This window comes from Leucoraja erinacea, chromosome 22 (assembly GCF_028641065.1).
Source record: "Leucoraja erinacea ecotype New England chromosome 22, Leri_hhj_1, whole genome shotgun sequence".
In the NCBI taxonomy this organism is placed as follows: domain Eukaryota; kingdom Metazoa; phylum Chordata; class Chondrichthyes; order Rajiformes; family Rajidae; genus Leucoraja; species Leucoraja erinaceus.
The window spans coordinates 17707109-17728014 of record NC_073398.1 but is presented as its reverse complement, the minus strand read 5'-3'; the positions used below and the strand labels follow the sequence as shown (position 1 = coordinate 17728014).

General features: G+C 41.4%; 1 protein-coding gene across 7 annotated transcripts in view; it reads right to left on the bottom strand.

Moving 5' to 3' along the window:
* Positions 1–2069: 2069 nt before the first annotated feature.
* The window catches only part of tafa5a (TAFA chemokine like family member 5a), a 599853-nt gene continuing 581016 nt past the window's right edge, over positions 2070–20906 (bottom strand). For all 7 annotated transcript variants that reach the window (XM_055653039.1, XM_055653043.1, XM_055653037.1 and 4 more), the window contains one exon: positions 2070–6899. Coding sequence is in view for 2 of the 7 variants with exons in the window: in XM_055653044.1 (XP_055509019.1) it covers positions 6891–6899 (9 nt within the window). In the remaining 5 variants the exon portion in view is untranslated. The remainder of the gene's footprint in view (positions 6900–20906) is intronic.

The window sequence follows — 20906 nt, the reverse complement described above, 5'->3', positions numbered from 1 at the left end:
TAATGCAGTTTAATGCAGATAAGTGCAAGGTATTGCAGTTTGGGATGTCAAACCAGGGCAGGACTCTCACAGTGAATGGCAGCACCCTGTGGGGTGTTGTAGAGTAGAGGGATAAATGAGTTCAGATACATAGTTCCCTGAAAGTGGCACCACAAGTAGGTCAAGAAAGCTTTTGGCATATTGGCCTTGATCAATCAGGATATTGTCTGTAGAAGGTAGACAAAAGTGCTGGAGAAACTCAGCCAGTGCAGCAGCATCTATGGAGCGAAGGAAATAGGCAGCGTTTCGAGCCGAAACCCTTCTTGTTAGAATGTTATGTTACAGTTTTACAAGATGTAGGTGAGGCCGCATTTGGAATATTGTGTTCAGTTTCGGTCGCCCTGTTATAGGAAGGATATTGTTAAGTTGGTAAGAGTGCAGAGAAAATTTACGAGAATGTTGCCAGGACATGAAGGCCTGGAATGATAGGGAAAGGTTGGGCAGGCTAGAACTTTATTTCTTGGAAAGCAGGAGGATGAGGGGTGATCTTATAGGGATTTGTAAGATCATGAGGGAAATAGATAGATTAAATACACAGAGATTTTTTACCCAGAGTAGGGGACTCAAGAACACAGGTTCTTGATTAACAAACTTTAATCAAGAGGTTTGATTAACATAGGTTTAAAGAATGAGAGGAAAGATTTAATAGGAACACAAGGGCAACTTTTCACACATAGGGTGGTGGGTATATGGAGCGAGCTGCCGGTGGAAGTAATTGAATAAGTACTGTAACAACATTTAAAATACATGTGGACAGGTTCATTGATAGGAATGTTTTGGAGGGATATGGGTCAAACACAGGAAGGTGGGATTAGTGTAGATGGAGCATTGTGGTCAGCATGGGCAAGTTGGGCTGGAAGGTTTGTTTCCATGCTGTAGATTCTATCTCCCTATGACTATATACAGTTCAAAGCTACTGATGGTTCAATAGTCAGCCTCTGATATGCAATCCAATGTATTCCAAAATACATAGCATAGTGGATTGGTGGAGAATGAAGGCATCCTTCATCAATTCAATTCACAACTGGCCTACATGGGGTGCTGTTTGTGATCCATGACCAGCTGGAGAAGAGGAGCATTGCAGTTTTACATTTTCTTAGTGTCTCCACGCTCGACTGATCCATTGAACCTAAATACTTTTAGTTGCAATGGATCTCAAATATTATTAATAGTGCCAGTGAAGTTATCCAATTCCTGTGGAATATTTCAAAGTTATCCATTTCCGATGCAGTATTTATGTAGCAGGTGGAGCCTGTAGTCAACAGTCATTCTAAGGACATTGAGATTAGGCACACCGTAATGGTGATACTATTGAATGATCAACTCTGTTGATGAAGATCACCACTCAAGGCTCATTTTGTGAAAGTCTTATTTGCTACCTCACGGGCTCATGTTTAAATGTCACCCTGGTCTTGTTGCACAGACATGGTCTGCTTCATTTTGTTAGTGGTTGTGAACTGAACTGAGCATAATACAGTCAGCAGTTCTCTGATCTGACGGTGCAAGTCTTGGTGTTCACTGAGCTTTACAGTGATGAGGAATTCCCACCGTGATATCCTGGGGTGAGATAAATGACCTCCCATAGACATAAACACCTTCCTTTGTATTGTGTGAGATGTCACTGGCTATTGGAATGCTTTTCTCTTGATACCCTTCAACTGCAGTTGAACCAAGGTTCCCTAATACCCCACTTGATCAAATGGTACCATGGTGTGAAAAGCAGTCACTTATTCCTTCCTGCTGGATTTTGATTATTTTACTTAAGAATCTGAAGACTGTAATGAGATCTGGAGCTGAGTGTTCTTGACAAAAGCCATGCTGGGAGCAGGCTGTTGGCGAGTAAGTGCCACTTGATAACTCCAGCAGTGTTATCTTCCCTCGCATTGCTGATGATAGAGTGGGCTGATGGATCAGCATCTCACCACACTTAATTTGCTCTGCTTTTAGTGGACAAGAATTCCCAGCTAATTTTCCAAGTTGTAAATGCAATTTGCAGTAGGTTCTGGGAATCAGAAAAACAAACTGAAAAGTTTTAAAGTTGAAATGGCAAATGCACTTTCTGTTTTTATTTCAATTTGCTGCATTCTGTCTCATGAATGCTAATATTCCAACTGTAACAGTTTGGATCGTAGAATGACAAGATGTAGAATTTGTCTTACACATTACAGCTGGGATATAATCAGGGACTGTTATTGAATCCATTGCTCTTAGCCGTTACTTGATATTATACGGAGTGAATTGAATGGCTTCTGTATCACCGACAGTCTGAACAATAACAGTGTAATTTCTGTAAGATTTACCCTACTCACAAACCAGAACTTGTAAAAAGAAAATCATTGAAATACAAAAAACAAATGAAGAATCTAATCATATATTGGAAACTGAGGTTAGTCTTTAATTCAACTCAAGCTTGGTTGTATATATGTCACTTGAGGGACTTTTAGATTGCTTGGAAAATGGACATGTTGATTTTATTGCACCAGCTTCTATTCTCACCCAACCAACACCTAACATTGGCCTGTTTCCTTTATCATCGTTAATTTTTTGCATATGTTTCATTCATTTTCTTTATCGCTCAACATCATCTTCTATATCTTCTCGTTTCCGTTTCCCCTGACATCAGTCGGAAGAAGGGTCTGGACCAAAAACGTCACCCATTCCTTCTCTCCAGAGATGCTGCCTGTCCTGCTGAGTTACTCCAGCTGTTTGCGTCTATCTTCGGTTTAAACCAGCATCTGCAGTTCCTTCCTACACATCGTAATTTTATTAATGGTCACAGACTGCAATTAATGCAGATTAGATTTTATCGATATGTTGTGCATTTTAAAGGGGCATGATTGGCAGAAAAGCATATCTTATGCTAGTTCCAATCTTTATCCAAGTCCGCCTCCCTTTTTTGATAACACACATGAGCTCAGTGCTATTTACTGGAAATAGGAAGTAAATGAAATGTCCAAAATACAATTTTTCAAAGTGAACATTAAGGCTGTATTTTACAAGAGTACAAAGCTAAAAATTGCAATTTATTTGAACATTGCGTATTATTAATCTTTGTGAATTGTATCAGAAAAGGAATACTTCTGAAGTGTATGGATCTGCACTGGATGGTTTAAAAGTGAAGAGGTAATATCACAGCTATCACTGAGGTCAGAGCACTCTATCATTGTTTCTGTTTCACTTCAAATGTTTGAAGTGGGAGCAAAGGTGAGAAACTACATCTACTTAGGTGGTCCCTTGGTACAAGACAACTTATTTCCATTCCAAATACAGACACAAAATGCTGGAGTAACTCAGCGGGACAGGCAGCATCTCTGGAACGAAGGAATGGGAGACGTATCGGGTCACATCTATATTCGGTGTAAAGCAGCATCTGCAGTTCCTTCCTACTAATTTCCATTCCGGTTATGTGAGGTCTGAGGTCACTGTGGGAGCTGTAGGATTGTCCATACTACAGTTACCAAGTGGGTTTGGGAGAGGCTGTGTTCCATCTGCTGTTTGCGCTGGACTTCACTGTATTCCCCAAGCATGGACTCCAGGTCCTCAGTGCCATCCCAAATGCTCCTTGAATGGTCATGGCCCATGGATTCCCAAGGGATATCGCTTATTTTTCTGAAGGAAGCTTTGAGAACAGCCTTGAATCTTTTCCTCTGTTCACCTGGTAACCTCCTCCCTTGACATAGCTCAGAGTGGAATATCAGTTTTGAAGTGTGGTGCCAGGCAGGACAATGATCTAGCTTGCTCAAACAAACTGTCTACATATGATTAGAACCTCAACATGGGCATGCTGGTTTGGGATAAGGATCCTTCATCGATTCATTCAAGTGCATTCGTAGAATTTTGCAGGAACATCTTTCCAAGGCAAGTTGAAGGATAATCCAAATCTAAGGATGGCAAGGGGTGGGACGGAATGGTGGCGCAGCAGTAGACTTGCTGCCTTACAGCACCAGAAACACAGGTTCAATCCTGACTACCGATGCTGTCTGTATGGAGTTTGTACGTTCTCCCCGTGACGGCCTGGGTTTTCTCATGGGGTGATCCGGTTTCCTCCCACACTCCAAAGACGTACATGCTTGTAGGTTAATTGGCTTTGATAAAACAAAATTATAAAATGTCTCTAATGTGTCGGATAGTGCCAGTGTACAGGGATCACTGGAAGGTGTGGACATGTTAGGTCAAAGGGCCGGTTTCTATAAAATCCATATGTCCTCGTTGATTAGAATAAGGTTTATAATTCCATGAAAATTCATTCAATTTCAAACTGCATTTACTTCAAATGATATTTCTTTTGAGCCTTATTTTGTGACCACCTATATCTCTAAACTAAACTAAAATAAACTAAAAATGGTCAATGCTGGATCCCCATGTAGGCCATGATCTCTCCGCTAGGTTTGAGGCCTTGATTTTCAAGCATACTTTTCCACAACCAAATTCTCACTACTTCCCATTAGGGCAAATAAGAGATAACATGTGCAGCATTCACAGACTCTGTGAAGCATGACAGAGTGAAAGAATGATTTCATTTAATTAACAAGGAAGAAATAGGTTCTCAGTTAGTCTAGAAAACATGACATACTTACTGCGGAATAAGGCAATATGTCCTCGTTGATTAGAATAAGGTTTATAATTCCATGAAAAATCATTCAATTTCAAACTGCATTTACTTCAAAATATTTCTTTTGAACCTTATTTTGTTACCACCTTCGAAAAAGGATGGATTTTCGGAATTTTGTGTCATAGCAATTTTAGCACATTTTACCTTTACAGTAGGCTTACATTTACTCTTACCTGTTCAGAAATATTTCTTGGATAATATTCCAGCAGGGAAGATTGCGCTTTACTCATTATCTTAAACCAAGCCTACACTGACTGAAATCACAAGTAAATGTTCCTGAATGGTATGTGAATACTGTGTTGCTCATTGCCAACTTTTACCATCGTGCGCGGCAGGGGGAACATCCAATTTCAAATTTAAGCTTTGGTCTTTGTGTCTTATTTCGCCTTCAGCCTACATTAACATAAAGTTCAAAGAATATCAGCTTCATAGAGTTTGATACAATAAGCATTCAAACATGTCTGCTTTCAGTGTAAATGTACCAGCAAGTTGAGAGTGTGCTTGTGTGCTTTTCAAAGGGACATTGAGAAGTGGGGGGAAATAAAATGGATTTCAAATTATGGAGCACAAAGCGGCTGTAACAATAAAATACTGTTTTCACCAAACCTCACATGTGACTTAGTCTTTGGAAGCTCTGTTGTAGTAAATTACTAGCTCAGAAAGGTCGCAACTTGTGTAAAGTTCAGGAAAATGTACTCCTTCAGTGGATCTGCGGGTGTAGGATAATGACTAGTCCTGCCCACTGTCTTGCTAGAAAACTCCAGTGAGAGCCTGGCTTTGTGTTACTTTTGAATAGCTCACAGATTCAATTTAGCAAGAGTCAACCACGAGAAAAGAAATAAAAGGGGAAAAATGAAAACCAGTATTGATATCAAAGTTTAAAATGTTTTCCACTCTATTATACCAGTACATAAAAGAAATGAACTGTCTTCCTACAGTGCAATGGTTGAATGTATTGATGTATAAACAGCATTTTGTTTCTACAGAGTTCTTTGTGGTCAGTTTTCAGATCGAAAATGGTCCAAAGGAAAAGAAAATACACCAATCATCTCTTTGACAGATACCAGAAGTTAAAACACAACTCTTGACTGCTTTCAAGGCTGGCATAGTACGACCACGTTATTTGTTAAATAAGATTTTCTACAAAGATACAACATATAAAAACTGTTAAATATATAACTTTAGGTTTCTCAAAATACATTTAATGATCCCGTTGTCAAGAAATGTTACTTTCTCCTCTAATTTGATCTTTTTTTTTCTTGCGGTAGATGGTTGATTGAAATGTAACACAGGCTGCAGGTAGCCAGACATGCTCATTGCAAATGCTGTTTGACAGTAGCTACTTTTGTGCTGGGAAAGGAAATAAGAGCTGCAAACGGTTCATATTTTGTTCTTTCTTTCTGGTTGAAATACAACATGACTTAAGAATGAGAAATAAGTCAGCCAAACTAAATGGGAGAGCAAGATATCCTCCCAGCGCCAATGTTCGTATGTGTCTCTTTAGTGACAGGAAATAAACTATTTTTATCGCCACGCTCCATTAGATCCTTAGACATCTTACATCAGGACTCCCTTTATTTTTTTTCCAAGCAAAGACTTTACCCTAGCCAGTAATGATTTATTTCAGCTCTATGAAAAAACTGAAGAAATCCTTCAGAAACCACTACAATTGAAACCAGTGAAGCTCATTGACAAATGAGATAGTGTCCACGTCAGCATTCTCCTTGTGTTCTTTGGTCTACTGTTTTGTGAACAACGATGAGGAAATAGATGTAGAGATGTCAAGAGTTACACACATAAAAGCACAGTGTCTTTGTTGAGGAGCCTTCTGTAATTCTATCATTGTCCCACCTGAAGCAAAGATTCACCCCCTGTTCAGGGCTGAAGGAAAGAGTTCAGTCTTCAATGAAACAGGCTTTTCTGGGCTGAAGTATCAACAGGGCAACGGGTAGTCCAACACCGGTTGAAATGTAGGGGAAAACTGTTCCAATCATGGTCAATATTGCTGCTATCCAAACTTGGCTCGGCCACCAACAGTGTTGTCCCAGTTGACGGATTCAGAGTGAGTGAAACCTTTGCTCAAAAGTTATAGATGGGATTATGCTCTTTGATACACAGCCAAAGAGAGTGGTGGAAATAACATACAACAGATGAGAGTCTGCAGCAGTAGAACTTGGCCAGGGTAAATAGATCACGCAGTTCTAAGCTGCTCCTATAGGATTCTTTCTTGATGCATTTGTCAGGAGACCTGTGAATCAATAGAAACAAATGTGAGAACATCAAGTTTATTAACAATAAATACAATGTTAATTAATCGCACAAATAATCACATGGGGAGTCTGGAACTTTTTCAATGTTTTCAAATATCTAATGTTTTATCACCAAATCTATGTTTCTTCACTTCAAACTGGTAAGGCAAAGCAATGGTTAAAACGGCAACAGGGAAACAAAATAATGGAAATGGTACTACAGTCAACTAAAATCTGTATGTGCAGGCTTTATTTTATCTGTTATAAAACCAAAAGCACACAATACGCATTTGTAACTATGGTTGCCTCCAGTTCTTAGTGTTCTAACTAAATCTTATCTTTATGATGTGCTAGAAATTCTTCTGTCCAAAAATAACTGAACTAAACTGACACTGGGCGGGATAACCTGAGCCTATTTTGCTGTTGCTACTGGTGACAGGCTTTCATTTACAATCCTTGTGCAATGATATGTGGCTGTTTTCAGCTCGCACATTATCCTTATTACTGCATTGTTTGCACTTACTAATGAACTAATATTTGTTCCTGTTGGCTTTATCCTACACCGTCAGATATCAGGGCATCTAACATATAAAATATACTTGGGTACATGTAGAAACAAAGAACTGCAGATGCTGGTTTAATAGCAATAATAGACACAAAGCAGTAAGGCACCTACTATATCTGCTGTTCTAGATGTGAATTCCTTTATATTGGCCCCAAGACCAAGTGCAGACTGGGCGATCATTTCGCAGAAGTCTGCCTTAGCCTACCTGATCTCCCGGTTGCCAAAACGTTAACTCCCCTTCCCATTCCCATACCGGCCTGGGCCTCCTCCACTGTCATAGTGAGGCCAAATGCAAATTGGAGAAACTGCCCCTCATATTTTGCTTGGGCAGCTTACAAGCTAGCAGTATGAATATTGATTTCTCTAATTTCAAGTAACTCTTGTATTTACTCTCTCTCCGCCCCTCCCCCACCCTAGTCGGCCTACTAGTTTTACTACCATCCGGCTTAGTTTCACTGTTTGAATCTGCTTGTTATCACCTTTTCCAGACTCGCTGAGTTAAGGGCCTATTCTATTTACGCAACCTTTACAGGCGACTGCTGGCACCCGTGATAGGTCGCCGAAATTTTCAACATGTTGAAAATTCAGTGGCGACCAGAAAGACACTACGACTCTTTGGAGACCTCTCATGACAGGCGACCCCTGGCGACATGTCGCGGGAGACCTCTCACGACCATACAGGCGACCCCTGGCGACATGTCGCGGGTGACCTCTCACGACCATAGGAGACCTCTCACGACCATACAGGCCCTTTATCCAGCATTTTGTGTCTATTTTCGGTATAAACCAGCATCTGCAGTTCATTCCTACACATTTATTTTCTTCTTGGTGCTTTCCACCATGTTGATGTGGACAAGCCTGGCTCTATTGGAGGGCTTTAGTATTGGGAAGAGATTGGATTGATTGAGATGTATTCCCTGAGGTATTGGAGACTGAGGGGGGGTCACCTGATAAAGATATATAAAATTATAAGCATTGGCAGATTTGTTTCCCCATAGGAAGGAGTTTGAAAGCGTATTTGAGGGAAAATGTTTTTTTTAACAGCGAGTAGTTAATGCCTGGAAATCTTTACCAGAGGAAGTGGTGGAAACAGATACAATCAAGAGTTATTTAAACATATACTTAAAAAAAGGCAAGGCCTAAACATGCCTAATACAGAAAAAATGGGGTGAGAGTACATGGGATAAAAGGTTAGTAGGCACGGGTAGGCTGAAGGGCCTCTTTCTTTGCTGTATAACTGTACGTCTCTATCCTATGCTGGAGTAAACCCTTTCAAAGACTTTAATTAAAATCTTAGGTTTTTACAGCATGGTGATAGCTTCCTCCTGACCTTCACGGATGTCCTCTTTGGAAAAAGCTGAATTTAAATTCTCAAACTGCCAAAGTGGGACACAGATTACCGTGTTATGAGCCCATGTCTCCAGATGCCTAGTTTCTCCAGTTCCCGACTACATGACTTCCCTGGGTTCAATGAAACAAACTTGGCCGTTGTGATCAACTGTGTTTTTTGTACTTTTGCAAAAATGCAATGTTCCATCTTGGGTAGAGGAGGAAGTTGATGATGTTTCCCCACACCATTATCTCCACCGCACCTGATCTCACAACCATTTACAACCCAGTTTATTGCATCATTCTAAATGGAGGAAATGACTGCAGAAAGAAATGTGCAATTATGCTATTTAAATGGACGGCAAAGGCATTACCTAAATTTACAGCTTTAAAGCCACAAAATATGTGTAAGATCTGTTTATTAAAAAAAAATCCAGAATTTGCTTAGCAGGTTGTGAAGTACTGTGAGTTACTCTCTCAGTTGGAGTCTACTTATGATATGCAGTTTTTAAATATAACCACAGTGATTTGAATCACCGTTTACCATCACTCACCAGTTGCATCAGACACTGTCTGCTGCTAAGGTGTCTACATCTTGAGACATGACCCAAGTCAGAGATCTTTGAAAGTCAGAGATCTTTCTATTTGTCTGCTTCACTACTGGGTTACCATTGATTTGAGCAGTAAAGCGCTTCCATGTTCAGCTCCTCTCCTTTACCTCATGGGGGCAGATGATTTAAAAGGGGTCAGTAACCCATATGGAAATAAAAGGTAAGTGCAGAGATATTGTTGGTGCTTCAACTTATTTTAATATGTTCAATTATTTGTTAGTTCAGGACCTCCTCGGCATACAGACGCACGACTTGTGTATGGCCTGTACATACGAGCGAGCATTTGGGAGCCCGACGGGATGGATTTGCTGGCTGCTGCAGGGCTATAGGCATCTTCTACCGCGTGGGAATTCAGATCACAGCAGCATTTCCAACATGTACACTGTGCAGGTTACACGCAGTTCACAGCAATGGGACGCACCATAACCTGGGGAGGACCCGCAATTTAAAGTAATTTTCCTTATTTTAACTGTTGCAATCATTTTTACATGTTGTCATTTGTATACTCGATAATCCATTCAACACCTTTTAAATTCTTTGATTATCATAAGATCATACGGCATAGGAGCAGAATTAGGCCATTCAGTCCATCGAGTCAGAGTACCTTCTTAAGTCAAAATAAGACAAATTCTTGATTAAAAAAGGTATCAAGGGTAATGTGGAGAAGGCAGGAAAATGGGATTAGGTGGCAGAGATCAGCCATGATTGAATGGGGTAGTAGACTTGATGGGCCGAATGCCTAATTCTACTATAAATTGTGAACTTGCAAGTCTACTGCACGATTCGATCATAGCTGATGCATTTTTTCCTCACAGCCCCATTCTCCTGCCTTCTCCCCATAACCTTTGACACCCTTACTAATCAAAAGCTGTCAATCTCTACTTTAAAAATACACACTGACCTGGCTTCCACTGCCATCCATGGCAATTCACCAAAATCTACCCAAAGAAATTCCTCCTCATCTCCTTTAATTCTGAGGTTGTGCCCTCTGGTTCTAGACTCTCCAACTATTGGAAACATCCTCTCCACATCCACTCTGTCTAGGCCTTTCAAAGAAACATTTGAGAATAGTTCAAAGGCCTTTGAAGGCCCTATGTTGGTAAAGGCCAGGGTGGGTCAGGGGTCAGGGGTGACTGAAGCCTGCTCACTGCCTACCGCCTCACAGAATGGGTTCTTGGGTGCGAAAGGTCAGCTCATCCTAATTTAGAGCGGAAACAGGCCGTTCGACCCACCGAGTCCTCGTCAACCAGCGATCCCCGTTACACTAGCATCATCCTGCACACTAGGGATAATTTACACTCTTTACCAAAGCCAATTAATCTACAAACCTGCACGTCTTTGGAGTGTGGGAGGAAACCGGAGCACCCAGGGAAAACCCAAGCAGTCATGCGGAGAACATACACATTTTACACTGACAGCACATGTAGTCAGGATCGAATCCAGGTCACCGGCACTGTAGGGCAGCAGCTCTACCGCCGCGCTACCATGCCGCCCCATACTGGAGTATGTTCTTGTGACAGAATAATTGTGTACAACACACTGGCAACATATGATGTTTTGTTCTCTGCAAGTATTTCATTTTATAGTTCCTTCAAGCAAATCCATGCTAAATACATACCAGCATGTGCGTTAAATTGCCTGGATGCATTGCTTCCATATAGCAATTGAATGGAGCCACCTACACAGCAGCAAATCTGCAGCTGAAATGCTGCATGTCACTATTAAATTGGGCTGAAGTTTCAAATACTTCACCGTATCCCACAAATGATCCCAAGACACTTCCCAGAAGTGTGCTCCAGGACGTTTTAACAATTAGCTATGTTGAGATTTTGGAGCAGAAAGATATCTTGAGTTTTATAAAAGATCTTTGACCTGAAACACTAACAATCTTTCTATTTTTAGCACCGTCTAATTTTACACTGTTAGTTTAAACCAATCCAACATTCATTTTGTTTGAAGTATGTGCAAATCGAACAAAGATGACTTGCAGGAACAGTGAAAAGGGTAAAGGGCTTCAGGTGCCAGTGAAGGTATAACAGAGCAAGTCAGTGCGGCACGACGGGAGAGACCAAGAACTGGCAGATAACAGAGACATCAGCAGCTGGCACTTCTGACAATCAGAGGCTGCGTGGCAGCTTGGGATTCATGTGGGTATGTAACTGCTGCTGTATATCTGCATGAGCCTCCTGCACTGGACCACCCATGGTATCAGACTGATGCTGCATGGTGCGCCTATCATTTTGCACTGCAGTCTATTGCTAACATTAATAGAAACCTCACTCACACAGAATACAGGCATAAAATAAACACACTTCCACATGCATCCATGATATATTGAGGGAGTGCAGCGTAGATTCACCAAGTTAATTCCAGGGATGGCGCGACTGACATATGATGAAAGAATGGATCGGCTGGGCTTATATTCACTGGAAATTAGGATGAGAGGGAATCTTATCTATATATTAAAAGTCTGATCTTGACCACTTCCAGTTGTTCTGTATGTTGATTTTAGGAAAAACGCTGCCACTGACGGCTGTGATTTTTGGCCATCTTACTCAGAGTCCCCCTCCGCTTCGCAGGGCAAGAGGATTTTGCCCATCGATGAAAAATGAAAGAGTTATTAGTGTTTAATAAATGTTGAGATTCTCTCCCCTGAAGGCCACGCCCCTTCCGGAGGGACTATAAAACCCGGAGGTGTTTAGTGCCTAAGTCAGTCGTCAAGTCTCTGCAAGATGGGGGAGCGAGAGGGTCACGTCTCTCAGTCTGAGCTTTGAATAACACTGAACACATGTCTACTAAACTGTGAGTGGTTTGACTGACCTGTCAGTGCCCTTAATGTGGTTTGAAAATATAGTTTGGAAATGCTAAAGCCGTGTTACCTTTGGTTTGGAAATGCTAAAGCTGTGTTGCCTTTGGTTTGGAAATGCTAAAGCTGTGTTGCCCTTTGGTTTGGAAATGCTAAATGTGTGTTGCCTTTGGTTTGGAAATGCTAAAGCTGTGTTGCCTAATTAAAGTTGCCTTGCCTAATTAAAGTTGCTTTGCCTTCTATATAATTAAAAGTCTAATCCTGGCCACTTCCTGTTTGCGCTTTATATTGATTTTAGAAAAAACGCTACCACGTACGGCTGCGATTTTTGGTGCTGAGGAATTTTCCTATTGTTGAAAAATAAAAGAGTTATTAGTGTTTAAAAAATGTTGAGATTCTCTCTCCTGTCAATCACGCCATGAAGGCCACACCCCTTCTGGTGGGAGGGACTATAACACCCAGAAGTGTGGGCATGGCTCAGTCTCTGCAAGATGGAGGAGGGAGAGGTCACGACTCGCTGTCTTTAATGGCCTTGCACCCTGCTTGAAATTGTATGAAACTGCACTTGAATTTGGTGGCCTTGCACCCTGGATGAAGTGGTAAGAAACTGTACTTGATTTTGGTGGTCTTACACCCTGCTTGAAATGGAATTTCAAGGAATAGCCGTGAGTCAACTGCCAGCCCGCCAGCCGTGAGCTGACAGCACAACAAGCTTGTCAGTTGTCCTTGGCAGCTGCTGGCATTATAGATCTTATCCTTTTTCCCAATAAGTTGCGCAGAAGTGGTTCATTGCTCCACCAACATCACTTAAAACTCAGATTATCCTGGCATTACAACACTGCTGTTTGGGAAAACTCATTGCGAAGAAATTGGCTGCTGGTTTTCCAACATTACATCAGTGAGCACACTTCACAAAGCAAACAAATGTATATACTGTAAAATAGTTTTACTTTAGACTGTAAACTTTAGAGATTCAGCAAGGAAACAGGCCCTTCGGCCCACTAAGTCCTCACCGACTAGCAATCACCCCATACACTATAGTATCGTACACACTGGGGACAATTTACAATTTTACAGGAGCCAATTAACCTACAAACCTGTACGTCTTTGGCTTGTGGGAGAAAACCACGGCACCCATAGAAAACCCACGCGAGAAAGGGAGAAAGTACAAACTCCAAACAGACAGCACCCATAGTCAGAATCAAACACAATTCCGAGCGCTGTAAGGCAGCAACTCTACCGTTGCACCACTGTATACTACAAGATCATGGAACCATATAAACAGGTGGAGGAGTAGGCCATTCGGCCCTACCAGCCAGAACCGCCATTTAATATGATCATGGCTGTTCATCCATAATCAGTACCAGGTTTCTGTTTCTCCCCATATCCCTTGATTCTGTTAGCCCTAAGAGCTAAATCTAACTACAGAAGGTGCAACATAAATGCAATGACCTTACCTCCTTGCCTATTATTTGGAACAAGTTATTATAAGTTTAGCTGTTAATGAACAGGGAACTTCAATGGTGAAAAACAAGAAAAAAATCAAATTCTAAACATTGAAGCCTCTTTTCATTTGCAGTTGGTTTAATTGAATCAAAAGGCCAGGTAGCAAAGGTTACCCTCTACCCCCGCTGCACTGAGCAAAATGAAGATTAAATCTGGCTTGCAGAGCCCCTTTGTGGCACTTTGGGAAACTACATTCAGTTTTTTTTAATGAATTAATAGAAATAATGGAATTTGACAAGGTACAATAAGCCCTCTCAAATCTCACTGCATCCCAAAGGCAAATTAATTGAAATGTTCCCAAAAGCGTTGAAAGCTACTAATTCATTTCCTGTACCTTCCTAAGTGTCAAATATTTCCTGCCATACAAGTCATTTCCCCGAATATATTCATGCATTGCATTGAGCTATGCAAGGAAAATTAATTTGAAGCACTTTAATTCCCATAACCCTACCAATTCTTAAAGAATAAGGCAAGACGTCGCTTGAATTAGTACAATGAAACAGATTAGGCACCAAGTTATACTCTTTACATTAATTTATTTTTGTGCCCTTCATTCAATGCCAGTTAAGAAGAGCCAGTGGCAGAAACAATCACATTGTAATTCTGGTGTTGAAAGTCTTAGATATGTTCTGGTGAAATTGGCAGCAATGCGAGGACCTGAACAAAGTACCTGCAATCCCAATTTCTGAAAAGCATCCTTTGTAACTAAAAGGTAAATCCTGTCCGTATACATTAAGCTCACACTCTTAATTATATCTCTGTTTTAATACAAACTTTCATTGTTTGTTATGACCTTCTCACAATTTCTAAAATTTCTAAACATTATCATAACATTTCAAAAATGTTCAAAAATAATTGTAAAAAGTAATAATTGTAAAAAATAAATAGAATTTCTAAAAAAAATCATGAACATATTTTCAGTAATACAATGCATGGACAATTACCTCTGCCAGAAGGTGTGGTATACAAAATAAAGTCTAATATTTTGAAGGTAGACACAAAATGCTGGAGGAACTCAGCAGGACAGGCAGCATCACTGGAGAGAATAAATGGGGGACATTTAAGGTTGTGATCCTTGAAGGGTCTCGACCCGAAACGTCACCCATTCCTTCTCTCCAGAGATACTGCCTGTCCCGCTGAGTTACTCCAGCATTTTGTGTCTACCTTCGATTTCAACCAGCATCTGCAGTTCTTTCTTACACATGTAAAGTTTTGAAATTGCAGCATAATTTCAGTGGCGGAATCTGAGGGAAATCTACAAGAGTGCCACTGTACGTTATAATACGAGGGTCTCCTGCAGTGCATTGCACAGAGCACATACAAATTATAAACGAGAGATCAGCAGGGACCTCCACCTGAGACGGCAGAGTGTTTAGTCAGGGAAGAAAATAATGAGTATTTCATTTGTCATATCAGGGAGTTTGTTTACTTCCTATTTATTAAAATATTATTGCAGCTTTTAATAATCCTGCAGCTGTAAAGGCAATAATGCTGATCTGGCCTGGCCCAGGAGAATAATGTAAAATAGAATAGAGAAGAAGAATACTGGAGCATTACACCTTCACTTGCTGAAGCAATTTTCTGTAGCTCACATTCTATTTCTTAAAAACCATTAATACAATGTGGTTAGGAGTCTGAAGAAGGTTCTTGACCTGAAATGTCACCTATTCTTATTCTTATTCTCCAGAGATGCTGCCTGACCTGCTGAGTTACTCCAGCATTCTGTGTCTGTCTGTAATACAATATGGAGATTGATGCCTGCAAATAAACATGGCACAATAATGATACATCAGAAATCCTTCCTGCTGGCGTATGTATAAATATATCATACTGTTAATAAAATAAGATCGCTTCCATCCCTTAAGTCTAAGCACTCTATTAACAGAGGTCAAACTTCAATTATAGACAATGACCCTCAGAAACAATCCCTCCTTCCACACAACATGCTAGAGTAACTCAATGGGTCAGGCAGCAACTCTGGAGAGCATGGATAGATGATGTTTCTGGTTAAGATCCTTCTTCACACGGGTCTCAACCTCCACACTATCTCTTGAGCATTTGACCAAGTGTGCAAACGCATGTAAAACTGAATTTTGCTTTTAACCAGATAATTGTTGTTTGATCTACAATGAATGCCTGCAGTGTGAGCCTTGCCCTGAATTGGAGAAGTAAATGATTTGAATCTCCTTCCAAAGATGCTGAAAAACAGAAATGAAATTGGAAGATTATTTTAAATAATTTACTTTCTTATGTGGTGGGGTTAATGCTTTTGTGAAAGTGCAGCCAAATCACTTCTGCATTGATGACAAATTTTATTAGGTTTATATTAATCAGCAGAATTTAAGATCACATCCAAATGTGAGGCTATCAACCATCTAAATCAGATGCATGATTTAGAGCAGCAGTGAAGGTTAGGAGATGTTGCCTGACTAATGAATGTTCTTTCTTTACTGCACCCACACTGAATTTTTTTTTAACCAGCAGATAATCATAAATTTATTGGCGACAAGGCATGCTTACAGTTCAAAAAGCAAATCGCTCTTAAGAAATGAAATTGTTGTCAATCTGCAATAAAATGGAAATGAAGAATAAGTAATGTACTTGCATTTCCTGCACTTTTAAAATGGAATACAATGAATTCAAATAAGTAAAACAATTTTGACCCTAATTTTCTTTCCCTTATCTTCCAATCTCAAGGAAATGAACTTTGCGTTGATGATGGTATCGACTGGTTTACATGCAAAGTAACCACAGTGGCCTGTGTGAGGTTCCCAGCAGGCAGGAAGCTACATCAAAGCTAACTCTGCATCAAAAACTAGATGCATGGGGTAATAAATGCATGTAACTTGGTGGTTGTTCACTCTCGGGTAGGACTTGCAAGGCATTATCCTGCTGTGCAATATTGCTTGGCTGCACCAGACTACATTTGAGTGTAAAAAAAACACTGCTCCCTGATTGCCCAGTTCTCCAGTTTGAGATCAAATTCCCAGCCCTTGACCACAAATGTAGTTTAGTTTAGTTTAGAGCTACTGCATGGATGCAGCCCCTTTGGCACATCTAGTCCATGCAGACCATTGTTTACACTACGTCTATGTTATCCCTTCTTTGCATCCATCCTCACACATCAGGGGCAATATTATAGGCAATTTATCCTACAAACCCAAGGTCAGGATTGAACTCAGGTCAAACTGAAACTCTATTAAAGCCCCCTTTTATTTTATTTTTGATTTCATATAAAATGTGCTAAATGATTTTAATTCCAGCATAAAGATTTAAAGATAAAAAGGTTATGACTGCTATCACCAGTATACTGATATCCAAATTATCACTGGTTTGCACTCCTGCTGTACAATACGCTTCATGTAAGGCTAAATTACATCCAACTATTGCAATGGATTCTCATCCTTGTCCTAACAGAGAGTTTATGCATGACCTTAACAGGATCCAAAGCAGTGGTGCTGATGCAATGTAATGAACTATAAAGCAAATGAGCTTAGTTTGATGACAAGTACCAGGATACAGCAGTGACAGAGTCATTAGTCAACTCCACACAGGGACAGTCACCACTATTTATACCGAGCTATTTCTGAGTTCACCAAATGTTAGCCATGGAAATATTAAACTTACATCAGTTGAATTATTTTCTTTATTAAATACATGGATTAGAAACATAGAAAATAGGTGCAGGCCCATTCGGCCCTTTGAGCCAGCACCGCCATTCAATATGATCATGGCTGATGGTCCAAAATCAGTACCCCGTTCTTGCTTTCTCCCCATATCCCTTGACTCCATTAGCCCTAACTCTCTCTTGAAAACATCCAGTGCATTGGCATCTACTACCTACTGTGGCAGAGAACTCTCTGGGTGGAAACATTTTTCCTCATCTCAGTCCTGAATGGCCTCCCCCTTATTCTTAAACTGTGACCCCTGGTTCAGGACTCCTCCAACAACGGGAACATTTTTCCTGCAATTCAATAATACTTTATTGTCACATGTGCCCAGGTGCAATTATATGCTTTGTTTTGCAGACAACCTGGTAAAATCGGACAGCAGACCTCACCAAGGCAGTACACAAGTGTCTAACATTGACAAAAAGTTACTAAAGTTTACCGCACATTCCTTTATACCGTCCGCCAACGCACAGGGCAGCTACCCTCCCCCACCCTCCCCCCCAATACATCCCCACCCTGTTGCCCCCACCCCCACGCTGGGTCCCCCATCATTCTCGATGGCTCCCTGGCAGATATGGAATACTGGGTTGCATATCTTTGAAAAATATTAAACATTAGCAGAAATAATTTCTGCATTATCTCTCCTTTTATTTGAGTTGAACACTGAGATTGTGGGTATTAAAACGGAAAATGACCAAAGGTTCCTGAGGAAGCCATTGCAGAGATAAGTGGAGTGACCTCTTGCAGGCCCTTAGCACCCTGGGAGCTAGTTATTGAGTTCAGGAAACAGGGAGGTTATTCACACCACAGTCTGCATCAAGTGGAGATGATCGAGAGCTTCAAGTTCCTTCATGTAAATATCACCAACAATTTGCCCTGGACCATCCACATTGACCTACGACCAAGTAAGCACACCAACAGAAAACAATCTCATCTACTGTATCTGCTGTTCCAAGTGTCAACTTCTCTGCATCGGCAAGACCAAACGCAGGCTCGGCGATCGTTTTGCTGAACACCTCCGCTCAGTCTGTCTACCTGATCTACCGGTGGCTCAGCAGTTCAACTCCCCCTCCCATTCCCAATCTGACCTTTCTGGCCTGGGCCTCCTCCATTGTCAGAGTGAGGCCCAGCACAAATTGGAGGAACAGCACCTCATATTTCGCTTAGGTAGTTTACACCCCCGCGGTATGAAAATTGACCTCTAACTTCAGAAAGCTCTTGCTTTCTCTCCCCATTGCCTCTCCCTTCCCAGTTCTCCCACTAGTCTTACTATCTCTGCCTAATTCTATCTTAGTCCCGCCCCCTCCCCTGACATCAGTCTGAAGAAGGGTCTCGACCCGAAACGTCGCCCATTCCTTCTCTCGATTCCATCCACACATCATTCTGCATTGGGAAAGCAGCCAGCATGATCAAGGACCACTCACATCATGATCATTATCTCTTCTCCCCTCTCCCCTCAAGCAGAAGATACAAAGGTTTACAAGCAGGTCTATCATATTAAAGAACAATTTTTCTCCACTGTTCTTGAACTTCAGAACGGACCTCTCACTTAATAAGGATGTATGTGTAAGAAGGAAGTACAGATGCTGGTTTAAACCAAAGATAGACACAAAAGTCTGGAGTAACTCAGCAGGACAGGCAGCATCTCTGGAGAGAAGGAATGGATGATGCTTCGGGTCAAGACCCTTCTTTGAACTGGTTAGAGATAAGGGAAACAAGAAATATAGACAGTGACGTGGAGAGATAAAGAACAATGAATGAAAGATATGCAAAAAAGTAATGATGATAAAGGAAACGGGCCATTGTCAGCTGTTTGTACGGTGAAAATGCGAAGCCAGTGCAACTTGGGTGGGGGAGGAATAGAGAAAGAGGGAATGCCGGGTTCACCTGAAGTGAGAGAAATCAATATTCATACCACTGGGCTGTAAGTTGCCCAAGCGAAATATGAGATGCTGTTCCTCCAATTTGTGTTTGGCCTCACTCTGACAATGGAGGAGACCTAGGACAGAAAGGTCTGTGTAGGAATGAGGATGAGAATTAAAATGTCCAGCAACCGGGAGATTAGGTAGGTTCAGGCAGCTGAAGGTGTTCCGTGAAATGATCGCCCAGTCTGTGCTTGGTCTCGCCGATGTACAAGAATCCAAATCTTGAACAAATGATGAGGCGGGAGGTGCAAGTGAACCTCTGTCTAACCTGAAAGGATTGAAGGGGTCCCTGGACAGAGTCGAGGGAGGAAGTATAGCAACAGGTGTTGCATCTTCTGTGGTTGCAGGGGAAGGTACCTGGGGAGAGGGTGGTTTGGGTGGGAAGGGATGTTAACTAGATAGTTGCGGAGGGAATGGTCTCTGCGGAAGGCCGAAATGAGTGGTGATGGGAAAATGTGGCTAATGGTGGGATTCCGTTGGAGGTGGCGGAAATTTCGGAGGATTATATATTGTATGCAATGGTTGATGGGGTGGAAGGTAAGGTCTAAAGGGAGTCTATTTCTGGTGCGACAAGGGGGAGTGGGAGCAAGGACAGAGCTGTGGGGTACCAAGGAGACACAAGTGAGGGCCTCATCTATGATGGAAGAGGGGAACCCCCGTTCCCTAAAGGATGAGGACATCTTGGATGTCCTGGAATGGATGCAGCATAGATGGAGGAATTGGGAGTAGGGGATGGAGTCTTTGCAAGAAGCAAGGTGGGAAGAAGTGTAGTTGAGATAGTTTGGGGAGTCAGTGTTTGTAATAGATGTCAGTCTATAGTCTATTTCCTGTGATGGAGACTGTGAGATCAAGAAAGGGGAGGGAGATGTTCGAGAAGGAACTGCAGACGCTGGAAAATCGAAGGTCGACAAAAGTGCTGGAGAAACTCCGCGGGTGCCACAGCATCTATGGAGCATCTATGGAAATAGGCAATATTTCGGCCAAAACCCTTCTTCAGTGAGATGTTGGAGATAGTCCAAGTAAATTTGAGTGCAGGATGAAAATTGGTGGTGAAGTTGTTGAATTCCATGAGTTCTGCACGGGTGCAAGAGGTAGCAGTCATCAATGTAACGGAGATAGAGTTCGGGAATAGGGCCAACGTAAAGCCGGAACAGGGATTGTTCAACGTACCCTACAAAGAGGCAGGCAAATCTGGGATCCGTGTGGGTGTCCATAGCTATGCTTTGGACTTGGTTGAAGTGGGAGGAGTCAAAGGAGAAGTTGTTATGGGTGAGGACCAACTCTGCTAGGATGTATATCTGATCACCCAATCTACAGTACCTTGTTTTGACACATTCACTGTTTAATCAGCACCTTCTCCATAGCTGTAGCACTCTATTCTGCACTGTTTAATTTTCTATCTTGCACCATGTTGCTGGTAGAATTTGCCTGGATAGGACACAAACAAAGTTTTTCACTGTATCTCGGTACGTGACAATAATAACACAATAACATTTATTGAAATATTTAAGATTCTGAGCTGTGTAATGTGGTAGATGCAGAGAGGTTGATTTCTTTTCTCATGGCAGAATCTCAAACTGGGAAGATTAATTT